A 25418-nucleotide genomic window follows, 5' to 3' on the forward strand; every position below is an offset into this window, starting at 1 on the left:
ATTTTTATAATGTTTGCATATACTTAATTATTGTGACTCTATCTGACCTATTAAAGGAGTGTTTAAAGCAAACAAAATTTGGTTAATGTTTGGGAAAAGAACTGTCTTAGATGTCAAGACGAAAGAAACGAAATAAGCACAACTTTCACAACAACTTTAACAAGAACATAGAGTTACTTGATGGTCCATTGAAATCTAAACACTTATAAATTCAATAATTAATAGAAATTGAGTGATTGAAATTAATTGATACTTCGATATATTAACAATTAGTTACAATACAAAACAAACCTAAGCTCTCTAGCTTACGTACAAGTCGAGAAAATGACACTTGAACATGATCAACGAATTTCCCTTCGCGCACTCCAAGTAGTTGGGCGTCTGCAGGACCACCGTCTATACCGTCAGCAAGTCCAAAACTTTGGAGAGGAAGAAGGAGGCTGGAAGAAGTCTGTCAAAAGGCCAAACTGGACCTGGAGGAGTTAAAGAAAATACTCCAGGCCAATCCCCTCAAGTCTATAAGGACCTATACACGTGATCTCAGGTTTTCACACCAGACCGACCAGAGAGCTAACAAAAAAATGGGTGGAAAGAGCCTTTTGAGGGTGAAGAGGCCACTTTCCGCATCAACAATGAAAGAACCCCATCTCCTCTGTTACAAGACTCTTTGGGCCCCCTACAGCCCTGATACCAATCCCCTCGACTACACCTTTTGGGTGCATATCGAGAGTAAGGTCCGCAGTGTCTGTCACACAAATACAGAGATCCCTCAAAGCCACTGGCATGCTATGATAGAGGACTACATACGCAACGGGTGTAAGGCCTTCCCCCTGGAAGCAATGATTGCCACCAAGGACGGCAATCATTAATGTTTAAGGGAGCTCAGACACACATCTGTTAATAGTATTAATTTTGTTGAAATTATATTCTTAATTAATAAATTATACCTTGTTGAAGTTTAAAATTCAATTTTTTTACATTTTTATGAACAACTTCGTACTCAAAAATCGATCCTCATTTCTACTCAATGTCCAACCAGGACTTACCTTAATAACCAGTGGTGTGTCGGTCCTAATTTAGAACTACAGTTCAGTCCCACTTTTCAGTTCTTTAAGAATGTAAAAACGATCCATCGTGACGTAATTGATGGTGTTTTTCCATTTTTTTAAATATACCGTTATATCATAGAATAAATTGTATAACTAAGTAAAAATAATATATGTTCGTATTGTATAGTTTTATAATGAAAAAAGAAGGTTTTTTGCTGCAAGATATGTGCAATAATATTAATAAATATCTTATACATCACATTTGGCTCAATAAAATAACTACAGTCTTAGGAAAGATTCTAAGGACCGGTCCCAATTATAAAGATCTTAAAGATCGATAGGAATGGTCCTAAGACTGTACTGAACCGAATAAATGAGGACAGACACTACTTACGACTCAGTGATATTTTCTATCTTTCATGTGTACAAGAATACTTTATACTAAAGAATGGAATAATAATTATAACAGCTTTGGAAAGAAAACAGCATTCTTCAGATTGTTAACAAGACAAAATATCGCATATTTTCTACAAATACAATTATGCTCATACATACTTTATTGGCAAGATCATAAAAATATACGTACAATATTATACATCTATATCAGCCATTAATGTTCACAAATAACTATTTAAGATACACAAAATAGGATAGGTGCATTTTTAGGAGCTTAAAGTTTATCAAAGTGATCAAGAGCACTGTCCACTTCACCAAGACATGCCATAATCTGCATATAACATTCGTAAATCATGGTAAGGTGAGTAAAAGAAGTTGGAGGCTACCAAAGGTGCTGGACGTGGTCATTGTGAGTGAAAATCCGGATTTAAATTTTATTTTATGTTGCTCTTTCATTTTATAAATTTTTTGTTACACCACCACAAACTGAATTATTCGTGATTAAAAGTGCCCTAAACATATAGTAGATCCTTCAATACTGTTTTTGTTTTTTGTTTTTTTTGGTATTGGTGTTGTTGCGAATTTTTTTTTACACTAACTTATTTAAGAACAACAAGTTGAAGAACATAAACAAATTGAAATGGGTAATTCCGTGTTTTGTTTTATTATGCAAAAACAATGTATTTAATTAAAAACATAAATAATTATCTACTTTAGGTATACCTATATAATTATGTACGATGTGTGTTAAAAAAATAAAATGTAAGGTGACTTTGTTTTTTTAGGGGAAAAAGATTCTTTATTCATCAATATTTATGTTGTCCTCTTCAAAGTAATCCTCCTCAGACACAATACACTTGTGCCAACACTTTTTTAACAATCCTCGAAGCACTTATCATAAGCACTTTTCGGTATAGCCTTGAGCTCTTCCAGTGATGCAGTCTTTATCTTTCAATCGTTGCAAATCTCAATCCTTTCATACGTCTCTTCAGTTTTGGAAACAAGAAAAAGTCATATGATGGCCGGGGCATGATTATGGTGTTGATTCAGGTAAATAAAACGTCTGTCAACAGCTCATGCGACGATTCTTTTGGTCGAAATTAAGCAGTTTCAACACAAACTTATCATGCCCAAAACGTTCGAACAATTCTTATAGCACAAGCCAATCGATAAGTCAATATCCTCAGCAACTTCTCTGATAGTGATTCGCATGTTTTCAAAAACAATTTTCTTCATTACTTCTGTTGTTGACGTGCTTGGGTGTCCAGAGCGAGTCTCGTTATTGTACTCTTCCCGGCCATCTTGGAAGAGTTTGTACCACTTATAAACTTTTTTTTTTTTACTCAGAACAGTTTCACCGTATACCATTGTCAACATTTGAAGTGTTTTGGAGTACTTAATTTTATTTTTACACAAAATTAGATACAAATTCTTTGATCTATGTTTTTCAATAGCAAAAAATCCCCTAACACGCTAAATACTACTAACCGTTATACCTCTCAGAAACAAATTAAACATTATATAGCTGAAACAGTTAATATATGTTTGTGGCGAGTGTACTAAAATAAAAAAATCTAACATACTAAATATACGTTGCTCGCGAAATTTGAAAAGTTAAATTTTTTACCACACCTCGCATATAGTACACTCCATTAAATTAACGAGATAAATCTCCGCTAACAGAGTGACAACAACAAATTGGAGATGGGGAGAAAAAAAGAGAAGTAAAAAATAAATGACACTTTCAAAGTTATTACGTAACGGAAGAATAAGAAGAATTAACTATTCTTCAAATACCAAGGAGTTCATTATATGATAGAAGATGATTTCGTTTATTTATAAGTTAAGCAATAGTAAAACTGGTTGGTATTCTTTCAAATACACACACACTGAATAGCTATTATAATTACTTGCGTCAGAAGTTATACACAAAAAATTATATAATCAGACAAAGGACAGGTATTCCTCAAATTGCGACGTATTTCGAAAACGTGTTTCCTATCGCCAAGATGAAAAATATTCTATTATAAATGAAACAGAATGATCCCTAACAGCCAATATTATATATATAATATGTATATCTAAATGTCACAACAGCACACGTCAAATCTGGATGAGAATATCAACCTTTTTCAGATTGATTTTTTTTTTTTTGTTATTCTTTATAAAACGATTTTGGTTTAGCAGAAAATTAATATAAATTCTCCGAAAAAAAAGAACAATTTGTATTGACATCGCATACATCATCACCAAAAACATCTACATATATAGAAAATACATTAAAATGTATCTTAAATTTGTAAAATATATTCCTAGCATAAAATTATCTCCAACGTGCATTTGTCCCTATGTTGTGAAGTAAAGATAAATATTAATGTCAAACTGACTAATCTTGAAAAAAATATCCTCTTAATAAACAAAATATTTTTTCTCGTCTAGAGCCCAATATAGTGGGAAGGTGGTGTCCCAGAAAAATCCATATTTATGTAAGTTTTTGTTTTGTTTCGCCTCGGCATACATATACCCGTGATACATCGATAGTTCTATAAATTAAGGTTTTTCTTATTCTATTATAAGTAATAAAAGAGTGTATAAAAAATGTGAATTAACCCCTTTATAATTCGAGGGAGATGCCCCCTGCCTCCCTCTCAGTTCTGACGGCCCTATGGTGTATTGTATATGTCACGTAGATACTAATGTATATATTTATATTATAAATACATATTGAAACGGGTTTTAAATGCACTGGACATTAGATAATCATTTTCATTGAAACACCAAAGTGTAGCTCCTATGCGGATTTGAATATACAAGGTTGTTATAAATTACCAGACCCAGGTAGTTCCGTATCTAAAACGCATCTCCGTATCGATACAGAACCAAAATATGATACAGATACGGAACAATCAGAAAAAATCATACGGATAAACTGTACGGACTGGAGTGAAATGAAGTCCCTATCAAATCTACAAATTTTACATTTTATCAATAAAATTGTAGTTCTTAATGTATGTATAAACTGTGATGAAAATCCAGTGCTTTTTAGCTGGCCCGTTAATTTGTAATTGGTAGTATAAAGAAGGAATTTTCTTTTCCTTAGAAGTTATCATTATTATATCATTCCTGAGTAGTGAACATCCTTTCGTAAATAGATTCAATTATATTCAAAACCTGATTGAACATTCGTGTGAAATCCTAAGACAGAGCGTAACCCTGAAGATTTGTTGCGAAATTATAATTGCATGTTCTTGCTGAACTCAGAGTAGAAATGGGGATCGACATCGGAGAAATTCTAGCCAATGTCCTTGTTAATATCCTTTTCTCCTTCCTCCCTTGTTACTGCTGATCTAATTAAACGTCATGAGCGTTATTCTTTCTCTCCTCCAAAACATTTTTTAAATTGTCAGGGTTCCATGTTGATATTAGATTTTTCTTCTTTAACGTGCCCATTCTACACTGGACTTTCATCACTGTGTATAAGTAGTAATAATAAAAAGTAGTGATGTGTCACAAGTTTTTTTAGAGCTTCAGTATATGATGGTTATTTTGTAAAACTCGTTGAGTACCTTCAAAATCCAAGTTTACTCACCACACATCCCTTATAAAAAGGAAGGTGAACCGATATCTGAAAAAAATGATAAGGAGGTAAACGAACTCTTGGAATGGAGATACGGATACGGAGTTAAAAAAAAAGGTTCACTGCTCAAATCTATAAATTAACGCCCATGAATTTTACGGCATTTTTGTTGAAGTTCAAAATTGTTCAAGTTAATAATACTAAACATATATTGAAAATCGACCTCCATCATGGTATGGCGTACCATGGCCTCAAATGGCAAAAAATAACCTCTTTTTCCGTACTACTAATGGGATTAGTATCAATAAGAAGACCTACTTGGGCTTTCTGAAGACAACCATGGATCCAGGAGGTGTTTTCAGGAACTCCAATCTGTTTTTAACAGGATGGAGCACTCACCTATACTGGCAAATTTTTTGACTGTTCCCAAGATTAAGCAAGGATCAGCTAACGACAGCTTTAGGGGCTGCTTAGTATGACATTCCTAAGAAACTGTTAGTGCGAGCTGTACTATTGCTCATAAGTAAGGTTTTGGTCCGTGTCAAAGAGGACATATAGAATAAATTATTAATATTTTTAATATATATTCTATCGAAAATAACTCATATTTACTAACCTTCTTTGTAACTCTGTTTATTCCAGAGTATAAGGTATAAGCCAATTTTTGATGGGACAGTAACTTATAATAATCAATTTTACATACAACCAAGGGAAATAAATTATCATGTGCCTAGTAGTAGCGTGTATATTTAAGAATGCGGAAATATAGCACTAGCAAAACAATGATTTTTATGATTTCCGAGAAAACAAAAATACAATTAGTATTCAAGATCATAAAGGGATTCCTTCTATGTACAATGTTGTACGCATATACAATTTCTTTGACATAAAAAAAATACAAATAAAACGCAGTGCATGTATTATAAGATTATCTTAACACCATAAAGGATTGAATTCGTGAAAAAGAAGCCTCGTAAGAGAAAATAAAAACGTGTAGACGAGTACATATATAAAGTACATGGTAATTAAGGTTTTTCTGATTTTATAAATAGCTCTAGAAAAAACGTGACCACTAGGTTTTTAAATCTAACGACCAATTCCCGACCAATTGTGCTACGTGAGTGACTCAATTTACTTTAGAGAAAATCTAATGAATAATTTATTCATTTGTCAAAAGGCCTGACAATATCTTCAACAATTTAAGTCCAAATTATTGGTGTACATCCTGTCATACATTTTTAGATATAACTATATATGTTTTAAAAACAATTCACGTAATTAAACTATAAATAGTGGCTTAAAAGTGTTAAACAGTGCGACACTTGCTATTTGCATTTAAAGAAGAAGTAAAGATTAAAATGATTAATTAGACGTAACACTATACGTATTAGTAAAAATACAAAATAAAATATTCAACTCACAATCAAACATTCATAAATATTTCTTTTTATTTTAAAAAATACAGGCTTATAAAATTAACATTTATTCACGGTAAAAAGTGGCTACTACAGTGTAATGGCTTCTATAATAAAAATAATAATTTTCTAGGACAATTATGTATCACTGACGACTTAAGTACTTATGTGACTGCAAAAATAATTGTGTAATGCACACGATCTTTAAAAAAAAACTATGTCTTCTTAAAATAATAAAATTTATAGTCATACAGGATATGTATGAAATATGAAAATATTTTTTCAAAAAGAGTTTAGTTAACTCTCTACACACAATTTTGTAAATTACTTAAGTCCAATCAAAGCGTATAACAAGTATAATATTATTGTTTTGAGATATCGGCAATTAATGCATTCACAATCAGATCTATTTAAAGCAACTATGTTACACTTTTGCAACGAAGTCTACTTAATAGTAGGGATGTACCGATTCCAAATTTAAAGCAGATTCCGGTTCGGATACCATATTTATAGAAAATTATGATACTTTATTATGAACATAAAGGAATTTCATAAATAAATAATGATTTTTTTTACTTTTTTTAATGTTTAACTTTTATTAATTAGGGATGAAATAAAATACAAAAATTTATTTATCATAATAATGAGTTGTTAATAAATTTATATTTAGAAAAAAATAATTCCTCTCCATGCTCAAGAGTCCATTTATTTATGGTTGGCTTATATTAAGAATATTAAAGCCTCACCTTTGCTGTATATTTAAAGTGAACCTCCCCGCTCCACGTCCCCTGATCTAATTTCAACTTTCTCACTGATAAAAAAAAAACACTCACATTTTTCTATTTTCTAATAAATTACAGGTTCGACCCACATGATATCAAATGGTCATTAACTGTATCCAGTTCCTAACTGAGTTTTATATGCTTGACCTAAGAATTTATATTTGTATAAACCAGAGCTCTAGTCCTGAACCGTGTCTTTTTTAATGTACCCGGGACGGATACTGATGACTCTAACTTGACTTCAGTTATCCTATAAACAATATTATTCAAAAAAGCATTAAAAAAAAAGAAATATTCAATACAAAATTTAATTAATGGTTGCAAAGTAAATCGATCAACCCAACTCCTACCGTTACGGACTTTTTGAACGACTAATGTGGTTATTTCTTAATTGTTACTTTAAGGTAAATTTGCTGTACAAAACTGCAAATTTGTATAAATATATATATCCTTGCTGTATAATTGTGGATCAAAATTGGAGTAACGTTGTTCTCGTTTATTTCCTTCTCTTCTTCCTCACTTGATAAAGCTGATTGTGTGTTGTGATCTAATAAAAATTCATAAGCATTATTATGTCTCTCCTCCAAAACATTCTTCAAATTGTCGGGGTAACCATGTTGATTTTCCGTTTCTTTTTTTTTAACATGCCCATTATACACAATATTTTCGGTACGAGTTTTAAATTACTCTTATGATATCAATTATGAGACCTTCAAGTAAAAATATGGAAGACTTGAAGACGATTCATAGAAATGATAGCGTGATTTATGAAAGTCAAGTCCATGTACGATATACGATTTAAAGCTGTTGTGAACAAAATATTTAGCAAAACTCTCCACGAACCTTCTAGACACTCAAAAATTGCAACATCTAACCAAGGTCAAAATCTCATCTACCTCTCCTCCTGCTTAATGCCTATTATATCATCAGACCTAATATTCCGTGAGTGATTATAGTTGTTTTAAATTAAAATTAATTTATGTATCAATAATATGTAAGTTAGTTTGTTTGATAGCAACCAGATTCACAAAGACAGCATAACAACAGCAAGAAGTCAACAATGGATATTGTTACCTCATATAAGGGGTATGTGAAGAAGTTAATATGTATGTAATTCTTAATTTAACTCTTGAGAAGAAGAAAGGATTGAAACAAAGGAACCAGTTTAACCAAACATAATAAACATAGTAAAATGATTATGATGATAATTGATAAACTAAGTGAATTTCGACTTGACAATAATGAAGAAAAAAAAAGCCAAAAAGTTTGAAGATTTACTTAATGGATTTATGTAATATGTGGTGGAGCGTTAACATCAAAATAATTTTAAACAAATATTAAAAAAAAAAAAAAATTCCAGATTTAAATATTTTTTAATTCATAAAACAAGCAACTCAATATTTCAGTCAATTATAAGGATTTATACTCTAATTTTTCGGATAGGCTGAGAGATAGTCAGGAATGTTAGCTACAGTTATAGAGCACAGGGAGCTAGTTGTTAAAAGTGCTGAAAGTTGTGTGAACGCAAGTATAAAAAACCTACTCTCAAGTCAGCTGGGAGTATTCCATATCAGAACAACAAAAGTTATTGATGTTAGTTAATAGACAACAACTAAATTTATATGAAAAATTAATTAATTTATCAAAATAATAAATATCCCAAATTAATAAAATTATATATTTTATTAATAAAACAAAGTTGCACTCCTATTTATAATAATATAAACTCTTGCTTCCTTCAATTTAATAAGGATGTTCCATTAGAGGAATTAGGGCATTTAATTATGTGACCACCACGAGATACAATTTGAGTATTGAGTGAGTTGAGTGAAATAACTGTTCTTTTGCTAAAAATCTTGTTAATTGTCATGAAAAAGTACATATTTAAAAAGTAACATTGATTCAGCGAGTAAAAAATAATTTATGTATGTCTGTATATATGAAAAAAAAGGCACTCTTTAATGTATATTATATATAAAGAAGGGATCCGTGTGAAGAAAAAACTAAGTATAGCGATTAAAAAATAAAGAACGGTCGATGCTTATGATCTTTCTTCTTTATTGTAACTTATTTAATAAGTCGTGGGGTGTAAAAATTTCCCTCTAAAAGAAGAATTCTCGTCTATCTTAAGTGTAAATTGATATAGAAATGTATAATAAAATAAATGTATATGAATTTAAATATAATTGCTCTTGTACTTTAGATAATTCAAGATTTGTTGGCATCGCTGAAGACAGAGCTCTTTTTGACGTTGGGACAGGAGTGGCCTCTCAATTCTCATAAGCGACCTTCCTCCAGCCTTTCGGATGGCCTTGCCCACAGATGCACCTTCTTCTTAGTTTACTCAGACATTTTCATTGTTTGGTTGACCTTAAAGGCCTTCATGATGTCTTCAGGCTTCACTTTAGTGGGTTCCAATGTTGAATTTGTCCTTAAGCTTGTCCCCATCAGCCAAACGATTTCGGACCTGACAAGACTGTGGTCTTGCTGACTTTTAAGGCCTTCATGATGTCCGAGGTGGTCCTCCCGATGCGGATTTGATTACGTATGATGGCTCTTCTTGCCTCCATCGCGACATACAGAATTTTTGTTTACAACATGTACATCAATCAAAACCCTAGAATCTAAGCTATTCAAAAAAATCTGAACCTTCAGATTTAATCAACAACACATATCCAAAACTTTATTTGGAGAAGGTCTCATTACTTTTTCTATACCTGCTACAACATAACTCTTAATCAGTCTAAGTAGAAGTCATCTATGGTTCAGAGCATTTAATTGATCTTTAAGATACTTTATATCGCTCCAATATGGTCTTTCAAATGGAATGTATCATTTTCTTTAATTAGACCAATGATTTTTTATAGATTTTGTGGCACCTCCAAAGAATTATCAGGTTAATTTATTAATAGAAATGGATGATTATACATAATTAATCTAAGAATACATATTTATGCAATCTAGACTCACTTTTCATAAAAAAAAACAATCCTTCTAATTTACTGGATACACAGTACTCGTTCAAGTCTTCATTGAATGAATCATACAGTGTTCCTAATAAATATATTCCCTGTTTTTTTTATTCCCAGTAAAATTCATACCCGGACATTTCATTCCCATTTTGAAGAGGGATATTTATGTTTCTAAACTAGCTTGTAGTTTTTGAGTAATGCTTTACAGGAACTTGCTTATTGTATACATAGAATTGAATTGTGATGAGAGAAGAAAAGGATTATGATTGATGTGAAGGAGTAGTAATAGAAGCTAGTCGATAGCAGGAGAAGAGCAATGATAGGATTTATTTCCATCTCCTAAAATACACATAATATCCGCAGATTCCATTCCTACTCACTATCAAAAATTTATGATGGGGTCATTTCTAATACATAAACGCCATAAATCTCATATCCGTCTCCCATCTATCCCAAGACGTCATGTCATCTCCACTGCCAACTCCCCCACCTGCCAACTCCCCCACCCCCAGTACAGTACTAAGTACTACACAGAAACAGAAACCGTATGACGTCACTAAATATCCCGCTTCAAAATGGGAATTAATTTACTGGGAATAAAATTACCAGGAATGTAATTACCGGTCACAGAATCATAAATAGACAAATTATTGCTAAATAATTATTAAATTGAAAAAAGAAAAAAAGTGTTCTATATTTTTCCTCAAACAAAACATTATTCAATTTTCTTTTATTTTTGCAATAAATAAAAAGTGCGTATAATATTAATAAGAGATAAATGCTCGCAATCAACACAGGAGTAAAACTTAATACGTAAGAATACTTATAGAAAGTAAATTTGCTTACTTATACCAATGTATGTATGAAGTAAATGGGTATGACCGAGCACTAACAGAATCACTCAAAATTAAAGTGTTATACACTTGGTAATAAAATGCTGTTTGCATAACAAATATGAAGCAATAGTTTTTAACATCGTTGATGTTATTCATCATTTGACTCAGTTTTAAAAATGAGAGGGTTTTTTTTTCATGATAAATACATGTCAAATGATGAGAATTCTGGTAACCGAATACCAAATCGTTCTTATTCTTGAAAGTTGTATTTGTGATGTAAACAAAATATGTATATCTTCACTTATATTAATGTATATAAAATATCATCGATTATGAAAATAGACAAAGATATCATGTCTTGCGGGAATTCGTCTTGGAAGAGGGTGTAGGTTTCTCTCACAGACATCATTAGGTAGAGACGTTGTTCCTAGACTTTTCTCATTACGAGAATATAATCTTTTCTGCCAAGGGATGACCAAGAGATGTTTTGACGCAGGTAAAAATCCTTGACTATAGGCCTCATATTATCAATCATGTTATAATACTTGTCTAATACTTAAAGTCCTTCCTAAACTGTCATATTGTTTTCAGCTGTTAGAAACCTGATAGCATTGCTGTGTTTTCATGGTATCTGCGGAGGAGATATACGCTTCACTCCATGACTGGAACTGGATGGAGTACTGTACGATCCAGCTGAAGGAGTAAACACTTTAGCATTGTTTATTCATTTTTGAAATGTCTTCGATTGATAATTAAAAATTATAAATGGTATAACACTAATATATCCTACTGATAAAATATAATAATAGATACTGGATAAATAATATGAAATATCAATCTTCATTCGAGAAATAATGTCAAGCGTATGGGGATCAAATTTGTAGTTTGGAAACAGAATCACCCAAAAGTAAGAACAAATTCACATTTTTTATTCATATCAAACAGCATTAGAATTTGTGAATATATATATATGCTTTTTTATGAAGTATCTGCTACAATAATAAATTATATTAAAATAATTTAATTTTTGGTAACAAAATCAGAAAAACATCTTTTTAATCTCCCAAAAAGATCATTTATTAAGCCTTTTTAACCAAAAATTAAGTAAAAATGTACTTCTTATATACCTTAGTTCAGTATAAACTTTTAACAAAAAAACCTATCTCATAATAAATAGAAATATGAGCATGGAAAACATCGTCATTATTTTTCAGAGAAGGCATCTATGAACTACAGAAAAATAGCTAGTTTTTTTCTATATGAGATATTTTTAACAAAAAGACAAGATTTGTATCAAATTTAATATCTAGCTAATTGGCCTGTAAAATGGAATGGAACAAAGACCTTTTTTTATGGCGTTAATGTACTTGTTTGCTCGGCTACTACTAAAGAAAAGTGTGAAATATGTACTAACTTTCCATTTTCCTCAACCTCAATATATTCCCCTTATCCCTCAGCAAATAAATTATTCACAATATTAATTATGATTAATCACTCTTCATTTCACATTTTCCTCAAAATATGTACAATCTTTGGTTAGAGAAGAAACAACAAGCAATCGCACCTTAATTAGTAGAACTTTGGATGATGGGATATCCTCTTGAGCAGGGAGGGAATATTATTATCTATTTAATTATTAATATTTATAATGGATGAGGCAAACATTTTTGGGCATATTGACAATAAAGACACACCCTTAGAGACAGCACAGATATCATATTTTTACAATTTTGACTTTTTATTCTATACTCCAAGATAAAAAGGACTTAGTTTCTATTAAAATTTGTGTTCTAATCATGATATTTATGTAATACAATCAAAGAATAAGTAACTTTTAGAATACACAATACCAAATCATCATGTAATTTTTTGAAATTAGTAGTAGTAATATGTACCTTATGACTTATGTCAAATAATAAATTTATAAGGGAAAAGCAATGTAATTTTTGTGTACTTTCTATTGTCCTTTATCCTCCTAAGCTTTCCTTTTTTTATAGTTTTGTTTTTTTTCGAAACAGGACAAGGGATTTGTAGTTGTAGTAGATATACCTATGTAGGAACTTAGAAAAAAGAAAGAAAGAAACTTCAAGGTAAATACAAAAACAAATCCACCTTTTCATATCGAAGGGATTTATGCGCATGAGAGAATGTTGGCTTGAGAATGGAATCATCATCTTTCCAACTCAAATTAAAAAACTCTATGGATATATTGGTAAAAATGTAAGTTTTTCAAATGAGATAGAATATTTAATATATCTGACTACTTTTAGAAAAATGTTATATGTATGTATTTATGCACATCAAAGGAGAGGTCCCTCACTCATTTTGTTTCAAACGGTATCCGCATCTCTCAAAACAAAGAAGATAAACTCCGTGCCGTAGTTGCTTTTAATGTGGCTGTCGTTGCTTCAACGTATTACTTATTATTATAGGTTTTTTTGTATAACAAGTAGAAATAAAAAATAAACAGCACTCGAAACACGCATTTTCAAAATAATAGGCGAGGCATGCGGCTGCTTGTGCTCTCAAAAACTGGATATTCTTCCCATTTTTTTTCAAAACATATTGATGAATAGTACGCATACACTATACATACATATAACGTACAACATAATCATATAAAACCCTTTATCCAAAGCGTTCTGAACAAAAACCATCACCAACCATTGTTAAACCGTTATAGGTTGGTTGTGTTTTTTTTTAAACACGTAGGGAGGGTTAAATTACTCATATTTATCTAGAAAGAGCTTATAACTTAATTCTATGAGCTTCTTCTAAGAGAGTGCGTGAATGCAGGAACAGTAACGATTAATAAGTAAATAAATAGTTTAATAATTGACCCTAGTCTATTTATGTATTTAAAACGATATACATATCAAGGGTCAAAATGATAAAATTATACATATATTTGTCTGTGAACATACAAGTTTACTACTCGTAGAGCGTAGGAGTGGGTTTGCTCCTCCATAGATGTGATAAACTAGAACAGGATTAAAGCGGTATTTTACATGCATATATAATTGTAAATTTGTCCGAACATCATTTAGAAATTGTTCATGACAAATGTGTATGTATACTATAAATTGAAGACATCATTTATTGAATTCATTGCCATAACTTATATGATATGATTGATCAAATATATTAATGCTCGCAAAATCTAACAATTTGCATGTATGTGTGCAGGGAAATAAACAAAAAATATATTGACATCCTAAGTAACATGAGAGAATATATTATAATAATCCAACACGATACCTTTTCTCTACCCCCCCTCTCCTCAACATACGTTCTTTGTCTAACAAAGACCAATGCCCTTTATATTATATATAAATATTTTACCTTCTATGAGTAATCAAAGTCAAAAAACTTTATGTCGAAAGAGGAAAAAAAGAAGAATGGAGCAGAGGAGAATGACAATTTTTTTTTTTTTTTTCATTTTTGTAGACAAACACACAAAAGTAATTTGTATGCCTCCAAATTTCTAGATATCCATGTATGTATACATCGATACATAAATTGAATTCCTTCCCTGGCTTATTAAAAAAAAAAAAAATTACACCCACTATACTTATATATATATACAAATATAAAAGAACAACTCAACTATTTGAAGGTCACTACAATATATATATAAAATCATAATTTAGGAACTCTACTTCTTTCATTTTGACCCAACTTTAAGATCAATTTGAGACAATGAACCTTGTATGAATCCACAGAAAACATTATCAATAATGTATAATAAAAGAAATGAATTAACCTCAAGTAATGAAGATGGCAAAGTACATATTATGTATGTGTGTGTGGAGTGTGTTTCGTGCCCCCCCCCCCTCCTACCTTCTATCAATGTTTAAAAGGATCAATATTGTATGTATTTTTTTTCTGTTTCAGATGAAACAGTATTGTCAAATCAATATGTAGGACTATTATAACTACTACAATAACAACAACAAGCTCAAAGATCACCTGTCATTGTAAAAAGAGAAATAAACCGTTCTATCTACAGATTCTGTGTTGTTGTTGTTTTTTACTTTTTTGTTTAATGGTCACTCAACATCCATCCATAACATACATTATACATGGATAGAGGAGATTTGAAACAAGGTATATGATTGTAAGAAGGAGCATAAAAAGGAAGGAACAAAGAGTGGAAATCTCTGATATAATAACTTGTGCGAATAATTAGATATCTTATAAGTAGGAACGGTCAAAATGTAGATAAAAATAACAGTTTTAGGATTAGAAAAGAACAATGGTTGATATTATTAGAGAGGCAGCTGATATTAACAAGGGTCAGCAGAACCCACTTTCTACTCGCGCTCTACAAAATGCCCATTCCCACTGCCAACTATTGGTAGCCTAATAATGCACATTATGGGAAAAAACTGTAGTTTTGATATGATAGGTTATTACATAAATGGTATTCGATTATATTATGAATGAGAATTCTCCCAGAGTCTTACCTTGAGTCGACGTAGTTTTCCGTCTCTAGCAGCATTAAAAACAACGTTTCTAAAATCCATATTTTCTGACAATTTGGAGTAAAATAATTATAAATTATTTGATTAAAAAAGAAGGATGAGATGTTGAATAGAAATAGTAAAAGTTCGAGGTTGAAAATCAACGATGTGTTGATATTATTAGTTGATAGTTAATGAGGGTGATTGCCTGTTCCTTGATTTAAGTGACTAACTTCCTAGTTTTTTTCATAGATCTTCTTTTTTTCCCTTAATAAGGTTGCTAAAAAAAAAGGATGGAAGAGCGAATAGTAGTCGTAGTCGTCATTTCCGTGACTCTTTAGTCTTTCCACTTTGACAACATCCTTTTTAAGTGAATATTATAAATTGTATTTTGAGCGCAGAATTCTCCTTCCTTTTCTAAGCCAAATCCAAGAACTCGGATGACTCTATGTTGTTCCAAAATAGATCTTCTGATAAGGAGGGAGGAAAGAGAATCAGTCAATTAATGAAGTATACGAGAGAGTAACAAAGAAATGAAGAGTAGAACTTCTTTTTATGTAATAGATATTAAGAAAAAAAATGACAAAACGGAAGAACTTCCAACGACAACACCCAGATTAAAACTAAATCCAAAATAGACTACTACTACAATACTTGCTTAGAGAAATATCAAGAAAGAAAGAAAAAGAAAAGAAACAGCAACGTTTGCTCTAATCAGCCCATACAGCCAGATATTACATTCTTTATCTCAGCAGGCCCATACACTGCCACTTAGTCTACATTCTTTCTTTCTTTCACTCATTTGCAGCTGATATTTTACATGGAGAGGTAGAACGTGTATGTACGGGGTACAGAGGAGAGGTATGTGAGGAATCAACGAATGAATCCTTTTCGTTCTTCTTCTTATGTAAGCAACATCAGCCGAGTTGGCTGGGGTGTCTTTTGACGTCATGAGAAGTTCATGTCGTCATAGGTCTTATATTTCTTTTTTTATGATTACATTACCCAGCTAGGTGTTTTATGTACGTACGTATTAATATTACTAACATAAAATTAAAAAAAAAAAAATCATACTTACCTTCAGATGTTTTTCTTGTTCTTTCCTAATTACTCAGGGAATATTATATATTTTAAACATTAGATATTTGTTTGAGTTTCTATTGCTTAATGAATACAATCAAAATTGACTTTTCAAAATACGAGTTTTAAAAAAAAAGATTAATTTTTCCAACTACTGGACATTCCCGGTCTACTAAGGGTAAAATCCGGTTAACTTTAGTCTTTTATCTATCAACGTACATAATTTCATTCAACTCAATACATAAATTATGTTCGTGGCAAACGTTTCCCTCTAAATCAGTAATCACAATGAATGATCAGCAAACACAAGAAATGTAATCGTTGGCATGTTAGAAAGATAAAACTGTACAAAAAATTAAAATTAAATACATTATTAGAATTAGAATGGATATGAATTAATTGACGATTTGAATTTACGTCCTTGAGGAAATGAAAGGTTTCGTTAAAAGAGCAAAGGTAAAATAGGCGCAATAACTAAGGTAGATGGCGCCTCCTTTTCATAAACATAACATTCAAGGGAACGTGTGACGTCATATTCTGAGGATGGATCAGAATTTGGCTTATAGTTTTGGCCTAGAAGAAATGGAATAATTCCGGACTTATTCAACAGATATATGTGATTTGGGTATCCTCCAAATTCTCCACTCTATAGAATATTCATCACAGGAATCTATTTAAGGTGTAACATAGGTCTATTGGCAAGGGACTGGTATTGGAAGTCGTGCTCGGTCCAAAGATAGATGGAAATGTCGTCCTCTGGAGAGGCGAAGATTCCAAGTGATGATTGGAGTGTGAGCGGGAACGGGAGCTGTGTGAATATCCTGACGATTCCTCGACCACCTTCCATGAAGCAGGATTCTGATTCTGAAGATGAGTCCTCGTCCAACTGTGAGGAGGGCCGTTCCTCGAGCTGCACGTCCGCCTCATCCCTGGGTGGGAAGCTGACGCTGAGCACACTCATCAAGGAGGATCTCATTGAGCCTGGGGAAGGAGTCTTGAGCATCGATTACTTGGGGCAGACTTTTAAAGGAGACTTGTCCCCTGGAGGGAAGATTAAGTCCGTAGAAACAGGCCTCGTTTTCAACAATCCCTCCGCTTGGGCCATCTACTGCAAAAAAATTGTAAATCCTGCAAAAAAGTCTGGATGTGGATGGGCTTCAGTAAAGTACAAAGGCCGAAAAATGGATCATTACAAGAACTCGTGGCTCAAAATGAAACTGGAGCGACAACAAGGCTGTCAAACCCCAAAGGAAGAAACCCCAGAAAAGACCCCACCTCCTACTGCTACTTTAGCACCCCTACCCTCAACATCCACAGCAGCCCCTATTGTTCAACCTGATCACCAAGCTCCACCGCCGCCTCCACCTCTTCCTTCTCCTCCAAAAATTATCCTCAATCCTCAACAACAGCTCCAACTCCAACAGCTCAAACTCGTCCCACCAAATCATTTTGTTATTGATCCTACTCGCATAAAGGATTGTATTCTTCAGCATAATCAACTTGGTCCCAAAATGCAAGGAGATTATATGGATGCCCTCATTGAGCCTGAAACGTTTTCAAGTATGGGGAAAATGCAACCTTTTACTGTGTCTCTATCGAGTTCTGTGAGTCTCATTATGGATCTACATGCTCATGTGAATTCAAATACAATTTGTGGCTATCTTGCAGGCCAATGGGATATCAATGCCCATAATGTGGCTATAACTCATGTGTTTCCTATCATCTCTCGTGATCCGTCCCATATCCTATCTGATGATGCTCAAAAGCTAGAGTCAAACATTTACCAAACGCTGTATTCGAAGCACTTGACTCTTCTCGGGTGGTATAGGAGTAGGTCTTATTCTGATAGAGCACTTCCATCCTTAAAGGTGTGTATCCTTTATTGTCATTGATTTTAATAAGTTTAAACAAATAATAATTATCCATATTTTCGTTGCAGGATTGTGAGACCCAATTAGAATTTCAAGTTAAAATGCTCGGAACTTCCGATGCTTCATATACGCCTTGTATTGGAATGATAATATCTACATATGGGCCTCGAAATGGTCCATCTGATACTCTAGCATATTGGATTGTTCCTCCACCAGAAACGAACAATGGAACACAGGAATATGGGAAACCCATGTCCATGATTTACCACATTGTTTCTGATCCTTGTTTATCCTCTGAAGTACTCGATACAATTAAAAGCGTCATATCGAATGTTCAGGTCGACCTACATGAGTGCGTTTCGGATAATAAATCAGACACTTATGTTACTAGACTAGGAGTTACTATTGTTCCTAAATTCCCTAGAGATCAAGATGAGCGCTTATGGAGATATATTCGAAATAAACTTTTAAAGCCTGAATATCGGGGAATGGAAGATCCTATTATCTCAAGCCAGGTATTATTTAAGTCCACATCTGTAAGTGTGGGTCCCGGAGCAGGAAGCGGAGGAACTGAAGAAGAGGATGAAATCGATGATGATGAAGAGAACGCCTTGAAAAACAGTGATGACAATAAACCCACTCATAGTATATTTCCTGTAAAGCCAAATCCTTTTGTATTGCCCAATTATCCCTTAGACTTTTCTTCGAAAAAGGAAAACTAACATGATACTTTTTGTGTGCATGTATCTAAATGTATATAGTTGCATGGAATTCTAGACAATTTTGTGCATAAAATTCCATGATAGTTGTTATAATCTGTGATTTAAAAGATAAAGTAAATCTGAATCATGTTCCCTCCGATTCAGTTATTGCATGATTTAAATTTAGCATTTAATACTTCTTGTTTATCAAATTTGTTACATATTATCTTAAGCTTGTCGCAGACAAATGTTTCATTTTTAAATAATATCTTAATTGTCTATTTTATATTTGGTGTTGTATATAAATAATATATTCATTTTGAAGTATGCCTTCGACCTAATTCATGTTCATTTTAGTAGACCAATATGCAAATTTTACTTATATTTATTTTTATTCTTACACAACTACTACTTTTTTACTTACTTTCTTTGTAGATAAAAATTAATTTATTTAAAGATTATTTTTCATTTTCTTTTAGTATTCAAAACTTTCATAGATTGTTCAATGTTGATTTTTGTTAATAGGATATTTGACTATATCTTGTTGTACATATGGCTACATTTATATCGCATATGAAGGCGTGTCTATATGATTATATATTTTGGGGAAATTTGAAAAATTAAATTTTTTAAATCTCAAAAGTCCAGAGCTAAATTTGAAAAATTAATAGATTTTCACACAAAATTAAATTTCAAAAAATTTATTGACTGGAAAAAAAATTTAAAAAATCAACAGCTATTCACAAAAAATTAAATGTTTTGGAAAAAAAATTCAAATATTAAGTTTTCGAATAATAAGCAAAAAATCCTTAATTTGGGAAGGCTATAGCCCCTGCGGACGCCCCTGATGTGTGTGTATACATAAACTTTTCGACTAAAAGGGGTTAAATACCTAAATGTATATGTTTTTTCCTGACTAGAGGAAAGTCGATGTCTACTTAATACTTACTATTTCCATCCATAATATTCTACCTGCTTCAGACTACTTTTTTTGTGATTCTTCGTTCCTTTCCTCAAGTTCTTAGAGTAAGTGCTGAGTATAATGTACATTGTACATGTACATAAACATTTAGGCAAGCAATATAATTAAAAGCGAGTTTTTTGCCTTCATATGATCATAGACATTTATATATTTTTTCTCCTCTTAAATGCATAGTATAAGAAATATTTATACAAGGGTTTTTGCTTGGGCTTGCAAGTCATACGAAGGCAGGAGCGTTTTAGTACATTGGCCTAGTGTACTAACGCTTATTATATAACTATAAGAACGTACTACTTAAGAGAAAATAAAAGACATAACAACTTTACGTCCTTAATATTTTACTTACTCTAGTCACGTTACAAAGCTATACTGCACAATGTGCTTCGACATTGGTATCGTAACTTGTGGCCCTAATGAGGCTATTGTAATATCAGGAGTAGGATATGGAAATGAGCCAGCCATCGTTGTTGGTGGACGTGCGGTGGTCATTCCATGCCTTCAATCTATTCAAAGGATTCCACTATCTGTCATGACTCTTATTATTGAAACTCCTCGAGTTTATACAGTCCATGGTGTACCCTTATCTGTCACGGGGGTGGCTCAGGTAACTAATAATAGTAAATTCATTAATTCACAGACGTAATATGTACATAACTTTGAGTGCATTAATAACTCATGTTTAACAACAACAATAGGTTAAAATCTTGGGAAAGGAGGACACGCTACGTCTGGCCGCAGAACAATTTGGCAATAAAAGTGAGGATGAGATACATAATATTGCACAAGAAACTCTGGAAGGACATCAACGTGCAATTATGGGTACAATGACGGTTGAAGAAATTTATCAAGATAGGACAACTTTTTCAACAAAAGTGTTTAAAGTTGCCTCAACAGATTGCTACAACATGGGAATATCTGTAGTGTCTTATACAATTAAAGATATTAAAGACGATGTTGGATATCTTCAAGTAGGTCGAATAATAATCCATATTATTTCATTATTGTATTATTATTCTTTCACTTTTCAAGTCTTTGGGTTTGAAAAGAACCTCCGAAGTTAAGAAAGATGCAACTATCGGTCAAGCTGAGGCTAAAATGCAATCTAATATAGCAGAATCTCTCGCAGAAGCTGAACAAATGGAAGCTACTCTTTCGAATGATACTGGCATTGCCTTAGCAAAACGAAATTATGATTTGAAAAAAGCAGAATTTGATGTTGAAGTTAACACTGCCAAGGCAGAAGCAGAGATGGCTCATGAACTCGAGGTAAGTTTAATATTATTTTGGTCAGAGTTTTGTATTAAAGACATCATTTTATTAAGAGCTCTAAAATGCAACAAAAAATTAAAGAAGAAGCAATCCAAGTAAAGATTGTTGAGAGAAAGCAACAAGTCGAAATTCAAGAGCAGGAAATGATTCGCAAAGAGAAAGAATTAGATTCTACTGTTCGTAAACCTGCAGATGCTGAAAAATTCCGCTTGGATAAAATAGCTGAGGCTTACAAATATCAAGCAATATTACAGGCTCAAGCCGATTCTGAAGCAATTGCATTGAAAGGAGATGCAGAAGCATTTGCAATTGAGACCAAGGCAAAGGCTGAAGCTGAACAAATGGCCAAAAAAGCTGATGCACTTAGGGAATATGGTGAAGCTGCTGTTGTGTCAATGATTCTCACCGCTTTACCCAATATTGCTGCGGAGGTTGCTGCACCTCTTTCTAGAACGAAGAAAATTACCATGATATCAGATGGATCGGGTGATATTGGAGCTAAACGGGTAGCTGGCGAAGTTATTGAGATCATGAATAAAATACCAGAAGTCGTTAAGAATCTAACTGGGGTTGATATACAAAAATCTGTTATTGCTTGTTCTAATTAATGTGCATTTATATAATATGTATATTATTATAATGGAGTTATAATTTTCTTATTTGTTGAATATAATAAGATTTTTTTTTAAATACGACAATCGATGATAATTTTCATGTTTGATCGAAGAGGATGTCCTCCCGGTAAATACCCCAATATATTCATTATTTGATTATATATTTTTTACTACATTTACTACAGTATATTTATGGTATTTTGTTAAATTTATCCGTCAAGTTTTTAAGCACAAATTAAGTCTTGAATTTAAGATTTTTTATGATAAAATAATGCCTTATGTTATTATTACTGTCAATTTCGTTGATAATAATAAATTACTCATGTTTTAAAAAATAATAGTAATTATATTTATTTTCCACAAGCTTATTTTAAATACATTGTTATAAAGTTTAAAAAAATTTTTTACAATATCAGCTCTTGGATGTTACTGTGCTTATATAATATATTTTATACAGAATAATTTGCTTTTAAATGTGTTCCTTAATGCTCTTATCTATTTATGTATATTCATATGCCTTAAACTAAAAATTAGCTAACATTATTTGATTTTTTTAAATGCATGTTGTTGATTCATCTAATTTTAATCTGTCCAAATAAATATACATATTATATATATTAAAAAAAACACTTAAAATTATTTAATTAAAAAACTTAATACACGTCATCCTCTTCAACAGCGTTGGAAGATGAAAAGTCATATTCCTCTGTCTCTGCCTTGCACTTATCGACAAAATGTTGTAATTCCAGTATTCTTGAGCGGTTTCTAGTTTGAAGATTTTCATACATGTCCTCAACATATAGTCGATAGAAATGACGTACAGATGCTTCAAGTTCTACTTCTATGTTGGATAATCTTGTCTGTCGAATGTCATGACACTGACCCGCTTTTTCACGCCAAAATTTGCACCTTTCAACGGCAGTTTCACTCTCAATGAGCTCTACAATCCTTCTATAAAATCGAATATCTGCATTTCTTGCTTCAGAAAAAAGAAGACAAATTTCATTTAAAAATATATCCAGAGATTTGAGGAGTGTTTTTTCGAAAAAGGCAATAGTTTTATCTGTTTGATTCACTAAGCAAAACTCTAGACCCATGATCTTATCCTTAAAAATATTCAAATTCCCTAGGCATATTTCTTTCATACGATCAAATTCTTTACGAAGGGATCGTTCCTCCTCCTCTGAACCTCCACCACCTTGAGTTGCTTCATTCACAAAGTTCAAATATTCAACCTGAATTCGATTTCTCTCATTTAAAAATTCATCTACTGCAATGATTCCCTCATCCCTATATTCTTTTTCACCTAACTCAAGACACACTTCTAAATCCCTTAATTCAGCATCTCTCAATCTATGCTGCTCATGTCCATACTGATATATTCTATGTCCTATATCATCCTCATCAGATTCAAATTTCGCTTTGAGGGATATATAATTTCTATTCGTAATCAGATTACCAAAAATATCTTCTTCATTTTCTCCTGTTGAGATATTTAACGAATAAAATTTTGATTTTTATAAGAAAGGTGATATCGAGAATATGAATAGTTACCTTCAGTAATTGACTTTTTAAGACCGTTATTTCTGAATCTACTAACAAATGCTTTAGAATCCTTTTTTAATTCTTCCGCTTCTGCATCAATTTTTGATTTTTCAGTAGCTATTTTATCCTCCTTACCTTCTGTTCTTAAAATAATACCTTGATGTGTTGCAATAGCCTCTTTTCTAGTGTTTGTTGAAATTGCCATTGATTCCAAAAATACAATTTGAGGGAGGAGAGCAATAATAAAAGATTTCCATTCATCTTTTTTGGAACAGAATGGGTTATCTCTGATACTTAAAGTCCTGAAATGTATTCATCTTAAAGATTTTATTACAAATATAAGGGTTGTGTAGATACTATACATAGAGGAAAAAAGTATATATTTTTCTAAGGTCCTAATAGAGTATATAAATGTATTTTTGTCAGTGATTTAATTGATTTTTACCTCCGGTCTTGAAAATATATAAGCATATGACTTATTATATGTATGTAATAGATACCTGAGTGTGGAAAATTTTCTTAGATAAAGTATATCCTTTAAACTTTCTAGCTTATTCGAACTCATTCGAAGAATCTGTAATTTATTTTGTGAATCCAGTCCTTTGATTTCACGAATTTCATTGTTATTCAATGAAAGAACCTCAAGATGAATTAGCATATCTAACCTTTAAGAGTAGGATGCATTTTATTAACAGTAATCATAGGATGATGAATTCGTTGTTCTTATTATGCTCAATATTCTTACCCCTTTATTTCAGTCAATCTATTAAAACTTAAATCCAGCCATTGTAGATGAATCAGCGACTCTAATCCAGATATATCTTCTATGTAATTGTTATCTAGGTACAACTTTCTTAAAGAAGTCAATTTGTTTAAATTATCAATCTTTAAAATTTTAGTATACTCGAGACGCAGAGTTGAGGCATTGGACTTAATATATTCCTTATAATCCTCTTCTAATGAGTCTTTACTAATATCGAGGGAACTTTCTATCATTGAATCCGTAATCAAAATCGGAGACTCATCCTCTAAATTTGCCATTGGGGATATTTTTATGTGGATTTGTTTGATCAATTTGATTCTTTGATCATAGTAAGAAAGGATCATTATTGATCTAATTGTTATTTCGATATCAGTGTCTTTGTAAAAAAATATGATCTACCGGCAGGGTTAAAAAAGAAACCTAAAGTTATCGTGGTCACTCTGATAACTAAGTGATAATTTGAATTTTTTTTTTTGGGAGAAGTGTAACTGAAGAGTCCCTGATTCCTTTGGTAACCACCAAAGACATTTTTTTAAAGAAAAAATGTCTTTGAGTAACTATTATGGTAAGGATCAGGACAAGCTATTTTTATTCACTGTCAACCTCGACTGAGAAATAGGAACCAAAAAATTAAAAAAAACTTATGGTCGGTAGCCTTCTGTTCTTTTCTTGTTGCCAATTGTTTATTATATTTCGAAAATAGTTATTAATTATTATATACATTGAATTGACAATTGTATCAAAATAAATATAAACGATAGAGTATGTTTTTAACATGAACTCTTAATGAAGAACAATGATTCAAATAAATTTATATAAAAATATAAATCCTATGTTATACTTTTTAAGTTCGTAATATGTAGAATCACCGGCTTTAAATCGTACATAATATATAGAGATGGGATTTTTGCAAGAGTGCGATGAGAAGGTGGGAGCAAGACATATGTTACTACTCAAGGTTAATAGAAATACAAGGTTAGACCATCATATAATCGGGCTTGCTAGAATTGTACCGATTGCTGGGATAGAAAAACAGATTTTGACAAAACCTGCAACCACTCATCTACTTTAACGGGAATATTAAAAGCGTGATGGAAGTTAAA

General features: G+C 32.0%; 4 protein-coding genes across 4 annotated transcripts in view; 2 read left to right on the forward strand and 2 right to left on the reverse strand.

Annotated features, from left to right (window-relative positions):
- LOC121129113 (protein fem-1 homolog C) overlaps positions 1-16172 on the reverse strand; it is a 60995-nt gene extending 44823 nt beyond the window's left edge. The window contains exon 1 of the mRNA XM_040724792.2: positions 15494-16172. Coding sequence (XP_040580726.1) covers positions 15494-15553 — 60 coding nt within the window. The 5' untranslated portion in view covers positions 15554-16172. The remainder of the gene's footprint in view (positions 1-15493) is intronic.
- Positions 16173-16291: 119 nt separating this feature from the next.
- LOC121129114 (MPN domain-containing protein) lies at positions 16292-19483 on the forward strand. Its single transcript, XM_040724793.2, has 2 exons — positions 16292-18438; positions 18510-19483. The coding sequence occupies exons 1-2, from the start codon at positions 17311-17313 to the stop codon at positions 19161-19163; spliced, it is 1782 nt and encodes a 593-aa protein (XP_040580727.1). The 5' UTR covers positions 16292-17310; the 3' UTR covers positions 19164-19483.
- A 132-nt stretch (positions 19484-19615) lies between these two features.
- LOC121129080 (flotillin-1) lies at positions 19616-22634 on the forward strand. The gene is made up of 4 exons (XM_040724752.2): positions 19616-20728; positions 20820-21092; positions 21154-21390; positions 21447-22634. The coding sequence occupies exons 1-4, from the start codon at positions 20501-20503 to the stop codon at positions 21999-22001; spliced, it is 1293 nt and encodes a 430-aa protein (XP_040580686.1). The 5' UTR covers positions 19616-20500; the 3' UTR covers positions 22002-22634.
- On the reverse strand, positions 22500-24610 carry LOC121129081 (dynein regulatory complex subunit 3). The gene is made up of 4 exons (XM_040724753.2): positions 24298-24610; positions 24053-24217; positions 23562-23854; positions 22500-23490 (listed from the first exon to the last, which is right to left on the reverse strand). Exons 1-4 carry the CDS (start codon positions 24591-24593, stop codon positions 22661-22663), a joined length of 1584 nt encoding a protein of 527 aa, XP_040580687.2. The 5' UTR covers positions 24594-24610; the 3' UTR covers positions 22500-22660.
- Positions 24611-25418: the final 808 nt, after the last annotated feature.

This window comes from Lepeophtheirus salmonis, chromosome 14, assembly GCF_016086655.4.
Source record: "Lepeophtheirus salmonis chromosome 14, UVic_Lsal_1.4, whole genome shotgun sequence".
Classification (NCBI taxonomy): Eukaryota; Metazoa; Arthropoda; class Copepoda; order Siphonostomatoida; family Caligidae; genus Lepeophtheirus; species Lepeophtheirus salmonis.

Bases quoted from the DNA above. Each gene is read 5' to 3' on its own strand.
- LOC121129081 (XM_040724753.2), bottom strand. From the start codon at position 24,593: ATGGCAAATTTAGAGGATGAGTCTCCGATTTTGATTACGGATTCAATG. The intron at 24,218-24,297 runs GTAAGAATATTG...CTACTCTTAAAG, and splicing joins AGATTGACTGAAATAAAGGG to GTTAGATATGCTAATTCATC. The intron at 23,855-24,052 runs GTATCTATTACA...AATACATTTCAG, and splicing joins AGAAAATTTTCCACACTCAG to GACTTTAAGTATCAGAGATA.
- LOC121129114 (XM_040724793.2), top strand. From the start codon at position 17,311: ATGGAAATGTCGTCCTCTGGAGAGGCGAAGATTCCAAGTGATGATTGG. The intron at 18,439-18,509 runs GTGTGTATCCTT...TTTTCGTTGCAG, and splicing joins GAGCACTTCCATCCTTAAAG to GATTGTGAGACCCAATTAGA.
- LOC121129080 (XM_040724752.2), top strand. From the start codon at position 20,501: ATGTGCTTCGACATTGGTATCGTAACTTGTGGCCCTAATGAGGCTATT. The intron at 20,729-20,819 runs GTAACTAATAAT...CAACAACAATAG, and splicing joins CTGTCACGGGGGTGGCTCAG to GTTAAAATCTTGGGAAAGGA. The intron at 21,391-21,446 runs GTAAGTTTAATA...CATTTTATTAAG, and splicing joins AGATGGCTCATGAACTCGAG to AGCTCTAAAATGCAACAAAA.